Raw genomic sequence first — 21,011 nt, forward strand, 5'->3', positions numbered from 1 at the left:
GTTCATGAACCAGAATTGCAGCATGAGATATCTAAGAGGAAACAAAAACCACAAGAACTTATCACAAGTGTTTACTACTGAAAATAAACTCATTTTCAACAAATATTTATTGACTTCTCACTATGAGTCACACACTGTGTTTCTCAGACACTGTGTTAAGTCCTGGAGGTACAAAACCAAGAAGATACTTTCCTTGAGGAGCCTGCTATCTAGGAAGGAAGAGAGTCACAGAAACAATGAGAGGCACAAAGAAAACAGATTCAACTGAACCTGGGAGAGTCAAGAAGAGATGCTTTGGCTGCACCTTAAAAGATGAAGAAGTGATCCTCATGAGAGGCAGTAAGATTGGAAAAGAGGGACAAAAAGCTACAAGACATACAGGAAATAATTAACAATGGCAATAGTAAGTCCTTCTGCATCAGTAAGTACTTTTAATGTAAATGGTTTACTCACAATCAAAAGACAGAGATTGGCTGAATGGATATAAAAAAGAAAAAAACCGCATAAAACTGTATGCTATGTACAAGAAACCCACTTTGGATCTAAGGCTACACATAGGGTGAAAGTGAAGAGATTAAAAAAAAAATTCCATGCAAATGGTAATCCAAAGAGAGCAGGAGCGACTATATTCATATCAGTCAAAACAGACTTTAGGGCTTCCCTGGTGGCGCAGTGGTTGAGAGTCCGCCTGCCGATGCAGGGGACACAGGTTCGTGCCCCGGTCTGGGAAGATCCCACATGCCGCGGAGCGGCTAGGCCCGTGAGCCATGGCTGCTGAGCCTGCGCGTCCGGAGCCTGTGCTTCGCAATGGGAGAGGCCACAACAGTGAGAGGCCCGCGTACCGCAAAAAAAAAAAAAACAAAAAAAAACAACAGACTTTAAATGGATAGAATAATGAGACAGAAGATCAATACGGAAACAGAGGACTTGAACAACACTACAGACCAAAGGGACCTAATAGACACATACAGAATACCCTACCCAGCAACAGGAGAACATATATTCTTCTCACATGCACATGGAACATTCTCCAGGATAGGGCACAGGTAAGGATGCAAAACAAGTCTCAACAAACTTTAAAGTACTGAAATTACACAAAATACCTTTTGTATAGTAATACAAAATATTACAATAGAATGAACCTAGAAAGCAACAGCAGAAGGAAAACTGGAAAATCCTCAAATATGTGGAAATTAAACAACACACTGTTAAACAACCAATGGATCAAATAAGAAGTCACAAGGAAAATTAGAAAGGACCTTGAAACAAATGAAAAAAAAATACAACACACCAAAACCTATGGGATACAAGAGCAATGATAAGAGGAAAGTTTATAGCTACAAACATGTATATTTTAGAAGATCTCAAGCTAACAACCTAACTTTACACCTCAAGTAACTAAAAAAAAGAATAAACTAAACCCAAAGCTAACAAAAGAAAGGAAATAATAAAGATTGGAGCAGAGATACAGACTAGAAAAACAACAGGGAAAAAAAATCAACAAAAGTAAGCGTTGGTTTTTGAAAAGATCAAGAAAAGTGATACACTCTTAGTTTAACTAAGAAAAAAATAGAAGGCTCAGAGGCTTCCCTGGTGGCACAGTGGTTGAGAGTCCGCCTGCAGATGCAGGGGGCGCAGGTTCGTGCCCTGGTCCGGGGGGATCCCACGTGCCGCGGAGCGGCTGGGCCCGTGAGCCATGGCCGCTGGGCCTGTGCGTCTGGAGCCTGTGCTCCGCAGGGGGGGAGGGCACAACAGTGAGAGGCCCGCGTAACGCAAAAAAAAAAAAAAAAATAGAAGGCTCAAAAAACAACAAAATGAAAGAGGGGACATTACGGATGCCACAGAAATAAAATAAACTATAAGGAATACTATGAGGGAATTCCCTGGCAGTTCAGTGGTTAGGGCTCCATGCTTCCACTGCAGGGGGCATGGGTTCGATCCTTGGTGGGGGAACTAAGATCCCGCATGCCACATGGCGTGGCCAAAAAAAAAAAAAAAAACTAAAAAACAAAAAAACACACACACACAAAAAATTAACAATTGTTGGTACGGATGTGGAGAAGCTGGAACCCTTGTGCACTGTTGGCAGGATAACGTGGTGCAACTCCATGGAAAACAGTACAGAGGTTCCTTTAAAAAAAAATAGGGGGCTTCCCTGGTGGCACAGTGGTTAAGAATCCATCCACCAATGCAGGGGACACGGGTTCGAGCCCTGGTCCAGGAAGATCTCACATGCCGTGGAGCACCTAAGCCCACGCGCCACAACTACTGAGCCCACGCACCTAGAGCCCATGCTCCGCAACAAGAGAAGCTGCCACAACGAGAAGCTGGCGCACCACAATGAAGAGTAGCCCCTGCTCGCCGCAACTAGAGAAAGCCTGCGTGCAGCAACGAAGACCCAACGCAGTCAGCCATCCATCCATCCATAAATAAATATATACATACATAAACTTTATTTAAAAAATAATAATAAATAGGGACTTCCCTGGTGGCACAGTGGATAAGACTCTGTGCTCCCAATGCAGGGGGCCTGGGTTTGTTCCCTGGTCAGGGTACTAGATCCCACGTGCATGCTGCAACTAAGAGTTCACATGCCACAACTAAGGAGCCTGCCTGCTGCAACTACGACCTGGCACAACCAAATAAATAAATAAATATTTACAAAAATAAAACTAGCATATCTTTTTTTCACCACAAAGCAAACATACTAATTTAATTACAGATTGAAATACGGTGAATCACATGATGCACTTATCCATATGGCCCAGCAATCCCACTTCTAGGTATATAGCCAAAAGAACTGAAAGCAGGGTCTCAAAGAGATTTTTGCACACGCATGTTCATAACAGCACTATTCACAATAGCCAAGCAGTGGAAGCAACCCAAACGTCTTTTGACAGATGAATAAATAAACTGTGGTATATACATACAATGCAATACTGTGTAAACTTAAAAAGGAAGTAAGTCCTGTCACATTCAACAGCATATATGAACCTTCAGGACATTATGATAAGTAAAGTAAGCCAACCATAAAAGGATAAATACTGTGTGATTTCATCTGTATTAGGTATCTAAAGTAGTCAAATTCACAGATACAGAAAGCAGAATGGTGATTACCCGGGGGCTGGGGGGAAGGAGCACAGGGGAATTGTTTAGAGAGTATAAAATTTCAGTACTGCGAGATGAAAAACGTCTGGAGACCTGTTTTACAACAATGCAAATATATTTAACACTACTGAATTGCATACTTAAAAATGGTCAAGATGGCAAATTTTATGATTTTTTTTTACCATAATAAAAAAAAGTATGTGCATTTTTTTTTTGGTACGCGGGCCTCTCACTGTTGTGGCCTCTCCCGTTGCGGAGCACAGGCTCCAGACGCACAGGCTCAGCGGCCATGGCTCACGGGCCCAGCCGCTCTGCAGCATGTGGGATCTTCCCGGACCGGGGCACGAACCCAAGTCCCCTGCATCGGCAGGCGGATTCTCAACCACTGCGCCACCAGGGAAGCCCAGTATGTGCATTTTTAAGAATGAAAATAAACTTTAAAAACTTAAACATACACTACAGAATTTATGTATACTGCAAACATGGTGATTCTCAGTAGATTCGGGTAGTAAATGATGTAGAAGCACATCCTTGTTGTTTCTACTGTACCCCTTGGCATGTTGAGTAGAAGGAAACCCAGGAAGTGGGAAAAGTAATCAAAGCAAACTCCTCTGTGCCGTGTATGTATTGGTGGTCTACAATGAAAGCTATTGGTTTAGCTCTTTCTGTACTCTCATTACCCCGGTCTACTCTGAAGTGGGACTAGAACAGGGAGTATGTCAACAGTAGGTATTATTATCCCAAACGAAAAAAGCTAAGGAAACTGAAGTGGTTAGTTTATTTGCTCAAGGTCACAAAGCTACTAAGTGTAAGGAGGCTATCTGAATCCAGGCTTTCCAACTCCACAATCAGATGTGTGATTCAGTTGCTGTACTACAGACATGAAGAAAGTGGATTCATCAAGAGTTGGAGTTTTCTAGATAGATAAGAACATTGAACCGACTGACAAAAAAGCAGATATTAATAGAAAGACAGCAACCATAAGGTCAAAAATAGAATTTTAAGCCACATAAGGAAGGTACAAACTGGAAAGAGCTGATTAACAGGAAGAAAGAATTGGCAGTCCCAGTGAGGAGAGACTAGTGTGTTAAGTGAACTAGTGGGATAGGAGATGGCAGTCTGGGAATGGAGCGTTTGAGCCAGTGACTTGTAAGGTGGTGGTGCAGATGTGAGCTAGACCCAGGGTGTGACCACTGCAGTGAGCAGGGTAGGTGAAATGAACGCAGAAGTCCACTGGAGATTAACTAGTCAAGGAACAACAGAGTCAGCACTGCATGGATATTCCAAGTGTGACACAGGAGCTGGGGTGGGGAAGAAGACGATGGGCCGGTTGCCAAGTTCTTCAAAGAAGGAAGAGGAGCTCGGAAGTTCATCAGTGACCACAAGAAAGCAGCAGCAGAAAATAAAGCAGAAGATGGCAGGTGTCATGGCAACAAGAATGTCCAGAAAACTTCACAGAACAGAAAGGAGGACACCCACTAAACATGCAGACTGTGAGGGATGTGGAGGGTGAGATTAAAGACCCCCCTCCTTGTTAAGGACTAACACGGACACAATATCAAGACCATCGTAAATCAGTGAAGACAAGGAAGCAAAAGTAACATTCAGAGAAGAGGCTAAGTATACAAGGGAGTGTGCAGGTTATGGAGCACAAGCAGGGAAAGGGTTTGGGTGAGGGAAGAGGCCTGGATGTCAGCTGTGTGGGACGATACAAAATGAGAATTCAGGAGATGGGTGGGAACGCTTGGACTTCAATGGGCAAGCCAGGCCAACAAGAATAAAGGCTTTGTACATTAACGCTCATGATATTCTGAAGGAGACTGGACAACTGAGTCTCAGGAGATTCAGCTGTGGGGACTTCCCTGGTGGTCCAGTGGTTAGGACTCCCTGCTACCATTGCAGGGGGCACAGGTTCAATCCTTGGTTGGGGAACTGAGATTCCGCATGCCGAGCAGCACAGCCAGAAAAAACAAAAAAAAAGATTCAGCTGTGGCTTGGAAGAGAGACCTGGCAGCTGTGGTGTGGGAGGCTGGTCGCCCACTAGCTCATGGGCAGCTGGTGTTGGCAGTGCACGTGGAACCAACGGGCAGCAACAAACATGTAGGAGATAAGCAGTAACCAAGTCATCAACCCAACCCAAGAGGTCTTTGAGGATAAGGGGAAATGAACAGAGTGGACTGGCAATGGCTGTAAACCTGTGTAGTAGAAGGCTTCCCTATAGGGGAAACAGACTGTGGTCCACTGTAAGTATACAAAAGGAGGATGGGTTGATATTCCCTCCTGAACTTTGGTGACTACAGCACCCTTTTCTCTAGAGACCCATCATTTTCAGAAAGTGCTCTAAAATTCTGATCCAGGCAGTGATGGATGGACCAGTAAAGCATACTTAGGCAGAGAATAACATGATCAGATTTTTCCCCGGAGAATATTCGAAGTCTATGGAGAATGGTCTCTTTCCTGGGATAAAGCAAAGAGTCGTATGGTCTAAAATGCAACAAGGAACACTATCCAGTTAAACGTCTAATCTTGGATCAGCCACTTACTTGGACAACTCAGCATCCAGAAGTAAGACCTGTGGTCCAGCTCTGGCTCTGACACTTAGAACAACTTAGTTAACTTAGTTAACCCCTCTAAAGATGTGAAATGGGACTAAGAGTGCCTGAATATGTCACAGTACAAAGATTAAAAAGATAATATTGGGCTTCCCTGGTGGCGCAGTTGTTGAGAGTCCGCCTGCCGATGCAGGGGACACGGGTTCGTGCCCCGGTCCGGGAAGATCCCACATGCCGCGGAGCGGCTGGGCCCGTGAGCCATGGCTGCTGAGCCTGCGCGTCCGGAGCCTGTTCTCCGCAACGGGAGAGGCCACAACAGTGAGAAGCCCGCGTACCGCAAAAAAAAAAAAAAAAAAAAAAAAGATAATATTTATCTATTTACTTACTCTAAAGCCTGTAATAAATATGTGTTATTACTAAAATACCACCATTCTGTTCCAAAATCCACACTCCTAATTCCCATGGCAGATCCACAGATTTTCATGTCCAAGGATGTTCAATGTTCAAAAACAACCTTACTGCCCAACAAACGGATAAAAAGTGGTAAAATTCTACACAACTTTTAAAACAACTTTATTTACTGATGCAAAGATGTCCATATGTGACTAAATTTGAAAACAAGATGCAAGTTAAAAATTATAATATGTTTTTATTAAAATTAGTATATAGTCAAATGTTTGTTTTTAGATTTTACTAAAATTTTATTTTGAAAATGTGCACAAATGTTCTAAAATTTGCTGTGGGGACGGTTGCACATACCTGTAAATATACTAAAAACCACTGAATTGTACACTTATGTGGTATATAAACATCTCAATAAAGCTATTTTTTAAATGTGTGCACGTAAATATATCAGTGTGCACACTCTCAGATGGGTGCAAGAGTAAGAAAAAGAAAAGGGATTTGGGAGGAAACATACCAAACATAGCAGTTATCTCTGGAGAGTAGGATTTCAGGGCGGAGAGGACCTTTTGCTTTTTACGATTCTGTATTACTGAGTGTTACCTGAATATACTGCTTTTGTAATTAAAAGAGGATGTTCTTCTACCATATGACCCAGCAATCCCACTACTGGGCATATACCCTGAGAAAACCATAATTCAAAAAGAGACATGTACCAAAATGTTCATTGCAGCTCTATTCACAATAGCCCGGAGCTGGAAACAACCTAAGTGTCCATCATCGGATGAATGGATAAAGAAGATGTGGCACATATATACAATGGAATATTACTCAGCCATTAAAAGAAACGAAACTGAGCTATTTGTAATGAGGTGGATAGACCTAGAGTCTGTCATACAGAGTGAAGTAAGTCAGAAAGAGAAAGACAAATACCGTATGCTAACACATATATATGGAATTTAAAAAAAAATGTCATGAAGAACCTAGGGGTAAAACAGGAATAAAGACACAGACCTACTTGAGAATGGACTTGAGGATATGGGGAGGGGGAAGGGTAAGCTGTGACAAAGCGAAAGAGAGGCATGGACATATATACACTACCAAACGTAAGGTAGATAGATAGTGGGAAGCAGCCGCAGAGCACAGGGAGATCAGCTCGGTGCTTTGTGACAGCCTGGAGGGGTGGGATGGGGAGGGTGGGAGGGAGGGAGATGCATGAGGGAAGGGATATGGGAACAGATGTATATGTATGACTGATTCACTTTGTTATAAAGCAGAAACTAATTAAAAAAAAAAAAAAGAGGATGTTCTTTTCCTCAGAAGAATGCCGCCAGAATAAGTAAAATAATTCTTGAAGGGGGAGAAAGTCTAAAATTAAATGTGTGTTACCTTTACAACATTCCTGGACAGTTTTGAAGCGGAGGTTTATAAAAGCGTAACTGTAACTACTTTTGGTCCCTCATTCCACTCTATGCCAGCCTGATTTCAGCATGATTGTCCACATATATACAGCACTTTACACATGAAGCATGCTCTACCATAGCATTCCACCTGCTATTGTTCACAAAAGACCATTACTAGGCCCACCTATTATTGCTCTTCCCAATCAAAGACATAGCACTGATGTGGATCCACGTGTCCAGGACAAACTGACAGCAAATGTGAAACTGAAGCTAAGAAATTAACCCAGTACAACCCAAAGGAACTTAGGTGATTACCGCAGTCCCCCCTTATCCATGGGGGATGGGTTCCAAGACCCAGAGTGGATGCCTGTCACCACGGATAGTACTGAACTCTATACACACTTTTTTCCTATGCATACATGCTTAGGATAAAGTTTAATTTATAAATCAGGCACAGAATATCCCAATTGTCAGCAACACTACTCCTGTGCTTTGGGGCCATTATTAAGTAAAATAAAGGTTACTTGAACACAAGCACGTTAATACCACAACACAGATGGTTACAAAGTGACTAGTGGGTGGGTAGCAAATACAGCATGGATGAGAAAGAGATGACTCATCCCGGGCAGGACAGCACAGGATTTCATTATACTACTCAGAACAGCATGCAACTTAAAACTTATGAACCGTGTGCTTCTGGAACTTTCCATTTAATTTTTTTGGGTATGATTGACTTCAGGTAACTGCAACCACGGGAAACAAAACCACATATAAAGGGGGAGGACTGCTGTATTCTTTCCCTCCTGGGAGTATAAATATAATCATTAGCTATAACACGCTGTTCAGATCAAGTTCTGTGTAAATCAGTCAACAAATACATGAATGGCTCAACCAGGATGAGTGGGCAGCACCACAAAGTAGAAAAAAAGAGCATGGGCTTTGGAAGCAGCTAAACCTAGGACTGAATTCCAGCTCTGCCACTTTCTAGCAAAGGGACTTTGGGCAAGTTACTTAGCATCTCTGAGCCCCAGTCTCCTCATCTGGAAAATGGGAATAACACCTAACCTCTGAGGGTTGGAGACAATGCCAATAAAATGCGAGAGTGGTTGCAGTCCTCATCATTAATGAAAGGCAGTTACCACAAGATTTGCGTGCCACGGTTGAAAGGACAGTGTGTTAAAGGGACTCGCAAGGACCAGGGAGAGGGGAGAAACAAGAAAGGGGGAGCAAACTAAAAAAGCAAAGAACTAAAAGATACAAAATATAAAAGTACAATCAGAACTCAAAAGTAAGGTTACACTCCTGAGAGAACACTAAGGGGAAAAAAAAATCAACACATAATGTAGTATTAACCATCTCAAACCATCTACAAAGCTACAGCTGAAGAAATCCGGGAACACAAGAATGCAAAGTTAGGAACAGAACTAGATGATTTTTCAAAAATAGAACTTTGAAACCTAAACTAGTGTATCAGAATAGAGAAAGCATCAACAGACTAGGGGTGTTCTCAGAGTCCTGCTAAAGAATCTGCCAAAGAGTAAAAAATGCATTCAAGGACTGCAGATGTAAAAACAGTAATGAACAAATAACAACAACAAAATGGTAATTTTGTGAGGTGAAGGATGTGTTGACTAACGTTACTATAGTAAACATTTCACAATACGTGTATCAAATCGCCACACTGTACACCTTAAACTTACACAGTGTTATGGGTCAATTGTATCTCAAAAACGCTTAGGGAAAGGGGACCAGTAATGCACAACTAGCATAAGCAAAAGGGCATAAACAGAAATACCTTGTTACTGCTGAGATACCTGATGGAAACTCCAAATGGGCACGCACCCTGGCCTCAGCAAGAGGTGTGAACCCGAAAACGAACGTCATTGGGATCCGAGGGAGCCGGACTTGGGCTCCTCCTCCCCAGTCTCTCTTTTCTAGGTTTTCATCCCCATTTCATCTCTCCTCTGTTCATTCTTCCACTCCTCACTCTTCCTCCACAATCTGCACAGTACGAAACCTTCTCTCATTTCCAAGAGGATAACACACTCATTTTTCTTAGTTTAATGAGTTCCTTGCTTCCCTTAAGTATTTGGCTCACACCTCTATTCATGTATTGTATCCTATTGTTTGCAAATACAGAAACTCATTACGTTTGACTTTCTCACCCCCATGATGTGGCCCAGAGCTTAAAGGGAGGACTCATATTTACCTACTGAATAAATGACGGCATCCTATCTAAATACATTAGGTATATTCGTAATACATTAGGTAAATTCCCAAACAGGAAATTTAGAGCACGAGCCAAACTAATCAGCTACATTTCTTAAAACTAAAAATCGAAATCCCATTCCACATCACTACCTATATAGTTCATTTCATATCATGCATTGACTCATCACTTACACACACGTACACATGGTGCTTTTTTTTTTTTTTTTCTCCTTGTTTTTAAGTTACTCCATTAGGGGCACCTTTGTAGCTGCATTATATCATTTCTGGAACAAGGTGGGAACATAAGTAAAATATACTGCTTTGGCAAAAAGAAAAGAAAAAGTAGGAGTGTGCCTCACATTCAATGAATATGAACATAAAATCTGAAGCTGATGGGAAAGCAGATGTAGCCAATGCATCATTTTAGTGATTCTCAAGCACAGCCCTAGAGCACTCTACCACTAAGGCTTAAGAGAAGTGGGGTTGAAGTCACTCACGTCAGTCCTACAGGGTAAGCACAGGACAGTCAGCACACCCTGTGAAACCGTACCACAGTCAAGCACACCTAAGTGATTAAAGCTCCCAGTGAGGCCACAATCCAGATCCTCAATCAACACAGAGGATGAGCTCCTGATACCTCGTACGATGGTGATCTTTAACTTTGCTGTATATGTTTTAGTCCCATCAAACTGGGCCCATTTTTTTTTTGCTACTCTTTTAGAAAAGCTCACACAAACTATGGTTTCCCCAAGCCTTCATTTTTCATTACCTCATCCAAGGACCAGACTAGAGATTATACTTCCAGGAAAGCCAAAGTGTACTTATTGTGTTGAAGAAGACTAATAATAAGAGATGCTCTACTGAGTAAAGTCAGTCAGACAGAGAAAGACAAAATATCATATGATATTGCTTAAATGTGGAATCTAAAAAAATGGTACAAATGAACCTATTTACAAAACAGAAATTGAGTCACAGATGTAGAAAACAAATTTATGATTACCAAGGGGGAAAAGGGGGAGATAAACTGGATGACTGGGATTGACATATACACACTACTGTATATAAAAGATAACTGTTAAGAACCTACTGTAGGGCTTCCCTGGTGGCGCAGTGGTTAAGAATCCGCCTGCCAATGCAGGGGACATGGGTTCGAGCCCTCGCCCGGGAAGATCCCACATGCCGCAGAGCAACTAAGCCCGTGCACCACAACTACTGAGCCAGCGCTCTAGAGCCAGCGAGCCACAACTACTGAGTCCACGTGCCACAACTGATGAAGCCCGTGCACCTAGAGCCTGTGCTCCCCAACAAGAGAAGCCACCGCAGTGAGAAGCCTGTGCACCGTAACGAAGAGTAGCCCCTGCTCACCACAACTAGAGAAAGCCTGCGCGCAGCAATGAAGATGCAACACGGCCAAAATAAATAAGTTTATAGGGAAAAAAAAAAAAAGAACCTACTGTATAGCACAGGGAACTCTATTCGGTCCTCTGTAATGACCTATATGGGAATGGAGTCTGGAAGAGAGTGGATATATGTATATGTATGGCTGATTCACTTTGCTGTACAGCAGAAACTAACACAACATTGTTAACCAACTATACTCCAATAAAAAAATTAATTAGGACTTCCCTGGTGGCACAGTGGTTAAGAATCAGCCTGTCAGGGCAGGGGACACAGGTTTGAGCCCTGGTCAAGGAAGATCCCACATGCCGCAGAGCAACTAAGCCCGAGCGCAGCCAACTACTAAGCCTGCGCTCTAGAGCCCACGTGCCACAACTACTGAAGCCCGCGTGCCTAGAGCCTGTGCTCCGCCACAAGAGAAGCTACCAGGACGAGAAGCCCATGCACCGCAACGAAGAGTAGGCCCCGCTCGCCGCAACTAGAGAAAGCCTGCGTGCAGCGATGAAGACCCAACGCGGCCAAAATCAATCAATTAATTATTTATTTTAAAAAGATGCTCCTATAGGTACACAGAACATTATTCATGTTTAGAGTTAAAGTCCTTTATCTTCTCAATTGAAAAACCCCTGACACTCAGTTAGCTGCCTCTTTTGACTACTCCACACAAACCTATCATTTTGAGAAAGCCTGGTGCAGTGGCACATGCCTATAGCCCCAGCTACTCAGGAGGCTAAGGCAGGAGGATGGCTTGGGCCAGGACTTCCGGGCTGCAGGGCGCTATGCCAACTAGGCATCTGCACTAAGTTCAGCATTATTGGGGTGACCTCATGGGAATGGGGGACCACGGGGTTGCCTAAGGAGGGGTGAAGCAGCCCAAGTTGGAAAGAGAGCAGGTCAAAAGAGAAATGCATTAGAATCCAGTTCTAATACAACTTCTTATCACACTTTGGCTGTGGATAGATTTACAGAAAGTTGGAAGGGACACTAGAGCTCTTGTAACCCACTTACTTCAGCTGTTCCAGCAAGTAAGAATCTCACCCGTCTGAAACGGATGCTGTAAGAGCCTCAGCTAAAACTCATTTAGATCTGCCTTATATGCATGTCTTGCCAGGTGACAGAATCCTTGAGGGCAGGGAGATATCTTGGTTATATTTTCCAGACCTGTCTTGATGTTCAAGACTTAAAAACCTAGTAAACGGTCACTGAACTGAGCTGGATAAACGGCTTCTGCTGTGATTATTTTTATAAAATAGTACCACTCCTCTCTCCCCTTTGTGAATTTCCCCTTTTCTCTTCATCTCAGCTCAGACTCCTCCTTACTTCCCAGGAGAGAGTAGGTTCTACCACCTCAAGGAGAAACGTGAAGAATAAAACTGTTACTCACGGGAGGACGTCAGGATGGTTACCGATGAGTCTGCTCATCGACACACAGAGCCTTTCGTGTAAGTCATGGTTGACTTGGCCCCCAGCTTTAATGGCTTCAGCATTCCTTTCCAGCAAATCCAAAAGGAGAGGGCGCAGCTGGCGGCCAACCAGCACAGTACAGTCCTTATCCAGAAGTAACTGTGCTAAGGTACTCAAGATACACTGGCGATCTTGAGGTGTCCACACCTGAGAGAAAGGCAAAACAAAATTTCTACATAAATGATTTTCATGGGGGCTTCCCTGGTGGCGCAGTGCTTGAGAATCTGCCTGCTAATGCAGGGGACACGGGTTCGAGCCCTGGTCTGGGAAGATCCCACATGCCGCAGAGCAACTAGGCCCGTGAGCCACAACTGCTGAGCCTGCGCGTCTGGAGCCTGTGCTCCGCAACAAGAGAAGCCGTGATAGTGAGAGGCCCACGCACCGCGATGAAGAGTGGCCCCTGCTTGCCACAACTAGAGAAAGCCCTCGCACAGAAACGAAGACCCAACACAGCAAAAATAAATTAATTAATTAATAAACTCCTACCCCCAACATCTAAAAAAAAAAAGATTTTCATTTTTACTGCTATAGAAGAACAGAGTCCTGGCTTAAAATCAAACTATCCAATTGCCGGACTTCATACCTGAGTTTATCTTATAAAACACGGTGGGGGTTTTTTGGCAATAGAGGATTAGTTAACTGAATGTAAACGCTGTTACAAATAAGTTTCAGTCCACTGGGGTTTGAGGTAAAAGGACTGACACCAGGATTCCATGTAAAATGCTAGATAGCTTCAGCTTCCTTGAAAAGTAATGTTTCAGAGTCCTAACAGTTTCCAGGGAATCCAGTGTTTCCCCCAACACCTTTGTCTTGGAGGAAAACAGGAATTAAATGAGAAAAAAATAAAGTGCAGTTAGTATGCAAAAGTGCCAACTCTCTTGAGGAAAGAATAAGGATAAGAAATCAGTTCCTGGAAATGAATGATGATATATCCCCATGAAGGCTTCAGATTTTAATTAATAAACAAGACAGATCCAAAACAGACAGCCACACTTTGATATGCAAGATGAAATAAACCACAAAATTCTAGTGCCTGGGCTCAGTATGTCCATAAGCATAAAAAGGAAAACTGAAAAGTATGTAAAAGGTCTCATATTGCTTGTGTGTATGCAAGTCTGCACAACCCTTGCTGCTGGGCAATGCGACAGAGGGTTTAAATTGCCTGAGGCGTATACCCTCTGACCCAGCAAGCCCAAGGCTATGAATTTATAGCCTAAAGGCTTTGACACTAAATGGTTATCTATAAGAGTACAGTTTGAGCACAACCTAAATACCATATTCAAAAATATAATAATTTTTTCCAAAGTTCCAAAGTTGTACTTGTAGGTAGTGTTAATAATTTATTCCATTTTATTACTTACTCGTGTTCCACCATATGAGCATACCACAACTTGTTTATCCTTTCACATGTTAATAGATATTTGCACTGTTTTCAGCTATCATCAATAAAGCTACCATGAACATTCATGTACAAAAGATTGATGGACATATGTTTACTCCTCTCTCTCTTTTTTTGGTTTTTGGCCACGCTGCACAGCGTGTGGGATCTTGGTTCCCTGACCAGGGATCCAACCCGAGGCCCCTCCAGTGGAAGCACGGAGTCTTAACCACTGGACCACCAGGGAAGTCCTTCATTACTTTTTTTTTTTTTTAGTGAAGTATAGTTGATTTACAAAGTTTCAAGTGTACAGCAAAGTGACTCAGTTATACATATATATACATACATATGTATATATTCTTTTTCAGATTCTTTTCCACTATAGGTTTATTACAACATATTGAATATAGTTCCCTGTGCTATACGGTAGGTCCTTGTTATTTATCTATTTTATATATAGTAGTGTGTATCTGTTAATCCCAAATTCCCAATTTCTCCACCCCCCATATTTTCATTACTCTTAATCTTTTTATTACCAAAGAGTGAGATTGCTGGGTCACACAGTAACTGTATGCTCAACTTGATAATACATTTTTGGCCGCGCTGCATGGCTTGCAGGATCCTAGTTACCCAACGAGGGATCAAACCTGGGCCCTCCGCAGTGAAAGCACGGAATCCTAACCATTGGACCACCAGGGAATTCCCTAAACTTTTATTTTTAATTTAAAAAAAATTTTAGGACTTCCCTGCTGGCTCAGTGGTTAAGAATCCTCCTGCCAATGCAGGGGACACAGGCTCAAGCCCTTGTCCAGGAATATCCCGCATGCCATGGAGCAACTAAGCCCGTGCTCCACAACTACTGAGCCTGCGCTTTAGAGCTCGCGAGCCACAACTACTGAGCCCACATGCCACAACTACTGAAGCCCGCACGCCTAGAAGAGAAGCCCGTGCACCACAAGGAAGAGTAGCTCCTGCTCGCCGCAACTAGAGAAAGCCCGTGCGCAGCAACAAAGACCCAATGCAGCCAAAAATAAATAAATATAATAAATAAATTTTAAGATATTTTTCAATGTTTAACAGAAGTTGTTTTCCAGAGTATCTGCACCATTTCACATCCCCACCAGCAATATCTGAGCGCTTCAGTTGCTACATAACTTCACCAACACATAGTATTATCAGTCTTAATTTTAGCCATTCCAGTGGAGGTGGAGTGGTATATGGTATGAAGTATTTAATAGCCATTCATTTATCTTCTTTTGTGACGTATTTATTCAAATCTTTTGCCCATTTTTAAATCGGGCTGTTCCTTTATTAACTATGATGGTGTCTGTAGATCCTCTGTATCAGCTTGAGGAAGTGTTGCTCTCTTCCTATCTTGTTTTTGTCTATTTCTTGAGTGAACTTTGGTAATTTATATTCTCTGAATGCTCCTGTCATCTAATTTATTGGCATACAATTTTTCATATTAGTTACTTATTTTTTTATTCTTTTCAAACTCTGTAATGGTGGCCTTCTTTCATTCCTAATAGTTTCGATTTTTCCCTTTTATTCTTGGTCAATCTTTTCAAAGAATCAGCTTCTGGTTTCACTGGTTTGCTATATTGTTTGTCCATTTTCTATTTCATTTGTTTCCACTGTTATCTTTATTACTTTTTTCCTTCTATTTATTTTGTGTTTAATTTGCTCTTCTTTTTCTAATTTCCTAAGATGGAAGCTTAAGAAATATCACTAATTTCAGACCATTTTTTCCAAATATAAGAACTTAATGTTATAAATTCCCTCTAAAGGTTATGAATTTCCTTCTAATTGTTACTGCCTGCAACCCACAAATTGTTTAAGCTATCATACAGTTCAAAATATTTTCTGATTCTCCCAGTGATTTCTTCTTTAGTCATCAGTTTCTTTTAATTTTCTTATTTAATCCCTAACATTTAGGGATTTTTCCCAGCATCATTTTGAGGGTTTTCCCCCCTAATTTAATCTCATTGCGGTAACTGAATATGCCTTGTATGATTTCAATTCTCCTAAATTTGTTGAGACTTGTTTAATGGCCCATCTTATGATCTATCTTGGTGAACGTTCCAGATATGCAGAGTATGTATTCTGCAATTACTGGACACAGCATTCTATAAATGCCAGTTAGGTCAGGTTTGTTGATGGTGTTCAAGTCTTCTATATCCTTACTGATCTTCTGTATTTGTACTATCAGTGACCAAGGCTAGAGTGTTAAAAGTCTCCAATTATAATTTTGAGTTTCTCTATTTTTCTTTTTCTGTCACTTTTTGATTCATGCATTTTGACCTTCTGTTATTAGGTATACATATACTTAGGGTTTCTTTCTTAATTTTGCACTACTGACATTTGGGGCTGGATAATTTCCTTGTTGTGAAGGCTACCCTGTGCACTAGAAGGTGTTCAGCAGCATCCCTGGCCTCTACACTCTAGACGCCTACAGCACACCCCCATCACAAGTTGTGACAACCAAAAAACATCTCCAGATTTGCTCCAGAAAACAAAATTGCCCCCAGCTGAGAACCAGACTGGGTAAGAAAAAAAAATTTCAAAAAGAAAATGGAAATATGATTGACAGAAAATAGTTTCTTTAAAAATTAAAAAAAAAGCAATATTTCATATACCATTTTAGAAAGCTTGGATTTTGATTCTGGAGACAGTGGGGAGCTCTTAGGCAGAATGGCAATAGATTCAGATGTGTCTTATTAATGATAATTTATATTAAGTGACCAGAATAAGGATGGGAGATAATAGCTAAAGGGAACAGAGGCTTCTTTGTGAAGTAACAAAAGTGTTCCAAAATGGACTGTGGTGACAGTTGCATATATCTGTGAACAGAGCGAAAACCACTGAACTGTACACTTAAATGGATGAATTATATGGTATGTGAATTACATGCCAAAGCTGTCTTTAAAAAAATTCTAATTATAGCTCATATGTATTGATTACTTACTATGGGTCAGGTACTGTGGTAAACTCCCCAAATGCATTATCTAGATCTCCCAACAATCTTATTTATAGCAATAATAACAGCAACCCATTTTATAGACAGCACTTACTATATTCTAGGCACCTAATCCTCATAGCAACCCATGAAGTAGGTAAAATTATCCCCATTTTACAGATAAGGAAACTGAAAAATAAAGAAGGGGTAAGGTCACAAAGCTAGAAGCAGAACCAGGAATCCATGTCACAGAATCTGGCTCCAGAGTCCCTGCTTTTAACTACTCTCTGTAACTATTTAGCGGCTACCATACGTAATACATATCATATCAAGAAACTGAGACTCAGGAGAGTTGAGCAACTTGTGGGAGGACCCAAAGGCAGTTAAATAAAAGAGAACAGTGGGACTTCCCTGGCGGTCCAGGGGTTAAGACTCCGCGCTTCCACTGCAGGCAGTGCAGGTTCGATCTCTGGTCGGGGAACTAAGATCCTGCAAACCGAGTGGCCAAAAAAACAAAACAAAACAAGAAAAAGAGAGAGAGAATGGATGTGATCTTCAGCCGTACTTCAGCCCCAGTATCCATGCATATGCTCTTAAGCACTCTGCTCTTCCTCAACATAAACAGTGATCAAGGAGGTAAGATGTGACGCTGTGATTTATAAGAAATACAAATGAAGTCTTCGACCCTATTCCTGGCCGAGCTCCTAAAACCCCTGGAACTTCCTGTGATGAGAGAGAGAGATAAAGGTGTCTTGTTATGTTAATGCAGTGAATTGTGAAAAGCCGGTAAGATGGGAGCTGGTTGCCAGGAGAACCAATCATGTGATTAGAGTATTGGAACTTTCAGTTCCGTGCCCTCCCGGGAGGGCAGAGGGGCTAGAGATGGAGAGTTCAATCACCAACGGCCAGTGATTTAAAAAACTGTGCCAATGTAAGGAAGCCTCCATAAAAACCCAAAAGAACATGGTTCAGAGAGCTTCAGAGTTGGTTGTCCTAGTACGTAAAACATTTCTCTGAGTTCTGTGAGCCACTCTAACAAATTAATCAAACCCAAGGAAGAGGTCATTGGAACCTCCGATTTACAGCCTGTTGATCAGAAGCACAGGTGACAACCGGTGTGTATGTTGTGGGTGGGAGAAGTCTTTTAGGGCTGAGACTTTACTCTGAAGAATATGATGCTTTCTGCAGATAAACAGTGTCAGAACTGAGTTAACTGTAGGACACCAGCTGGTGTCTGAGACCTGCTTGGTGGTGGTGGAAAGAACACCCCCACGGTGCAATTAAGAGTCAGAACTGTAGGATGGTAGCGATAGTAGGGAGGAAGTGAAAGGAACAGATCCAACACTGAGTAAGGAAAATCAGGAGGACTTGGCTATATGTGACAGAAAAGGAGTGAAAAGGGACTGGATAGAGAGACAGTGGTGTCACCAGCTGAGATAAAGAAAAAAAAAAAAGGAAGCACAGGGCTTCCCCGGCGGTGGCGCAGTGGTTGAGAGTCCGCCTGCCGATGCAGGGGATGCGGGTTCGTGCCCCGGTTCGGGAAGATTCCACATGCCACGGAGCGGCTGGGCCCGTGAGCCATGGCCGCTGAGCCTGCGCGTCCGGAGCCTGTGCTCTGCAACAGGAGAGGCCACAATAGTGAGAGGCCCGCGTACCGCGTACCAAAAAAAAAAAAGGGAGCACAATCCTAAAAAATTCTTACTTCAGATCCCAAACTCCATGAGAAGCAATGTTTCAAAAACTTTGCTGGGACTTCCCTGGCAGTGCAGTGGTTAGGACTCCGTGCTTTCACTGCAGAGGGCCCGGGTTCAATCCCCGGCTGGAGAACTAAGATCCCACAAGCTGCATGGCTTTGCAAAAAGAAAAAAAAAAAAAAAAGTCTTTGCTTCCCAGTAAAAATTATTTTGCTTCCCAAAATAGGAGAAAAATAGAATGACAACACAATCAACTCTTCTCTGAGCGAAAGGCTTGAAACTATTACTGAAAATGGAAACGAACAAACCTGAAAAACATCTCTCAGATTGGATAGAATCTGAGAGACAGATATCGTGAGACAAGGAAAGGGGAAGCACAGGTGTCCCAATCTCCTTAATTCAACTAAACTTCTGAGTAGTTTTTAAGTTCCTTAGCATTACTATATAGTCTCAGAATCTACCTGAGTGGTTCACACTTCAAAATATCAGATTCTCTTAAAAACGGCTACAAACCATTTTTCTCATTTTACTCCCAATACATAAGCACCAATTTTATATCCAATTACAGTGGAGAATCATAAATAAATCCCCTATTGTCCATGGTCCATGAGCCCCAGCTTCAGAACCTCTGTTCTAAATGCAAGCCCACTTACAGAAAAATACTTCTAGCCACAATACATAATTCAGGAGCCTGTCACCACAAGCTCAGCTCATATAAACTGATCATCTCTTTCCTTAGTCTAGCCCACCAAAAATCCGTTTTCTTTCCTAGACCTCTCCATTTATGTTAGTGATTCCCTTCCCTGGGGGAATCAACAAGCCAGATAACCCCAGGCATATCTTCCACTGCTCCCTCCCCTTTGCTATACACGTTCATTTGTTGTCACCAAACAGAAATGCCTCTCATGTTAGTTCCCAGCTACTCCAGACACAAAATACTGCTGTTGTTTCCTAAGCAATAGAATATATACGGTCTACATACTGGAATTAGAAACAAAAAAAAATTTTTCTACTCTCAAGAAGCTAACAGGACTTCCCCGGTGGTGCAGTGGTTAAGAATCCGCCTGCCAATGCAGGGGACACGGGTTTGAGCCCTGGTCCAGGAAGATCCCACATGCCGCGGAGCAACTAAGCCCGTGCGCCGGAACTACTGAGCCTGCGCTCTGGAGCCCGCGTGCCTAGAGCCCGTGCTCTGCAACAAGAGAAGCCACCACAATAAGAAGCTCGCGCACCGCAACGAAGAATATCCCCCGCTCGCCGCAACTAGAGAAAGCCCGCGCACAGCAACGAAGACCCAACGCAGCCAAAAATAAATATTAATTAATTTTAAAAAAGAAGCTAACAGATATTGGTGGGGGGGGTGGGGAAGCACAAAACACAAAGTTAAAAATGCCACGTGAAAAAACTCAAGACAGCTGGTGGTAAACGAGAGTTCGCTCTTAAAAGGCCAGAGCACCCATTTCCCAGAAAACCAATTCATAATTCCATGGCTTAGAAATTATGCACTCAATGTCTCGCTTTGTCCATCAGTTGTTTTCTGTGTTTATGAACGGTCTCTAAAGATAGACGCTAAATTCCCTGTGGGCAGAGACCTTAACGAATTTGTCTCCGCAAAGTGCCACACTGTGTGCTAGGCAGAGCAGGAACACAATCAATGCTTGTCAGTGGGCCGAAAAGTCGGGACTGGGCAGACAGGAAACATTCACCCCAGCTAACAGGGGTGGCTGGACTCGGCACACTTAGATAATACACATGTCAAAAGGGCAGACACGCAACCTCAATTACAGAAAAACCACCCACATTTCTCTCCGAAGGCCACGTCTGCCGCACGCAGTCAGGGCGCTGCAAGGGGGTAAGTCGGTGGAGAGGAGAAGGCAAGGCTTTCCCCCCGAGAAAAACAAAAGGCTTCTTCCTGGCTCCTCAAACGCGCGCGGACGCCTCCGCCACGGGCCAGCCCTGGGGAGCGGGCCAGAGTGACAAGACGCCGCTTTCCTGTCCCCTGTGTCTCCGCGCGCCCCGCGCGCCCCATGGCACGCGCCAGGGGGTGGCGGGGGCGGCCGGCCGCTTTCCCTCTCGCTCCTTCTCTTACCTGCTTGACCAAGAACCTGCCCAGCTCGCTGCGACTCTTCTCGTTCTTCGCAGCGATTAACCGCAGAGGCGCGGCCGCCACCTCCAGCAAGAGGTGCTCCATGACCGCGGGACCTCAGCCCCAGACGGCCACCGACGCTCCCCGCTTCGCGCTCAGAGCCCCCGAGCCGCTGAGGTCCCCGCGCCGGGGCTGCCACCAACTACGCCCCCAGAGAAAACAACCGCCGCTTCTCCGCGGACACCCTGAGAGCAGCAGCACACGTGGGGGGAGCACGCGGCGCACTACGTCACCTGCCTGCGACGGCGCCGGCCTGCGACCCGGCCCCGCCCCGCGACGCCGGCCCCGCCCCCTAGGCA

The 21,011-nt window shown here is 43.2% G+C and overlaps 1 protein-coding gene across 2 annotated transcripts in view; it reads right to left on the reverse strand.

Annotated features, from left to right (window-relative positions):
* MDN1 (midasin AAA ATPase 1) overlaps positions 1-20,757 on the reverse strand; it is a gene marked incomplete at both ends in the record, with an annotated part of 158,020 nt that extends 137,263 nt beyond the window's left edge. For both annotated transcript variants that reach the window (XM_079716367.1, XM_079716366.1), the window contains 2 exons: positions 12,459-12,685; positions 20,656-20,757. In XM_079716367.1, coding sequence (XP_079572493.1) covers positions 12,459-12,685; positions 20,656-20,757 — 329 coding nt within the window. The remainder of the gene's footprint in view (positions 1-12,458; positions 12,686-20,655) is intronic.
* Between the last annotated feature and the right edge of the window lie 254 nt (positions 20,758-21,011).

The sequence above is a fragment of the Hyperoodon ampullatus genome (assembly GCF_949752795.1).
Source record: "Hyperoodon ampullatus genome assembly, chromosome: 12".
NCBI classification, from domain to species: domain Eukaryota; kingdom Metazoa; phylum Chordata; class Mammalia; order Artiodactyla; family Ziphiidae; genus Hyperoodon; species Hyperoodon ampullatus.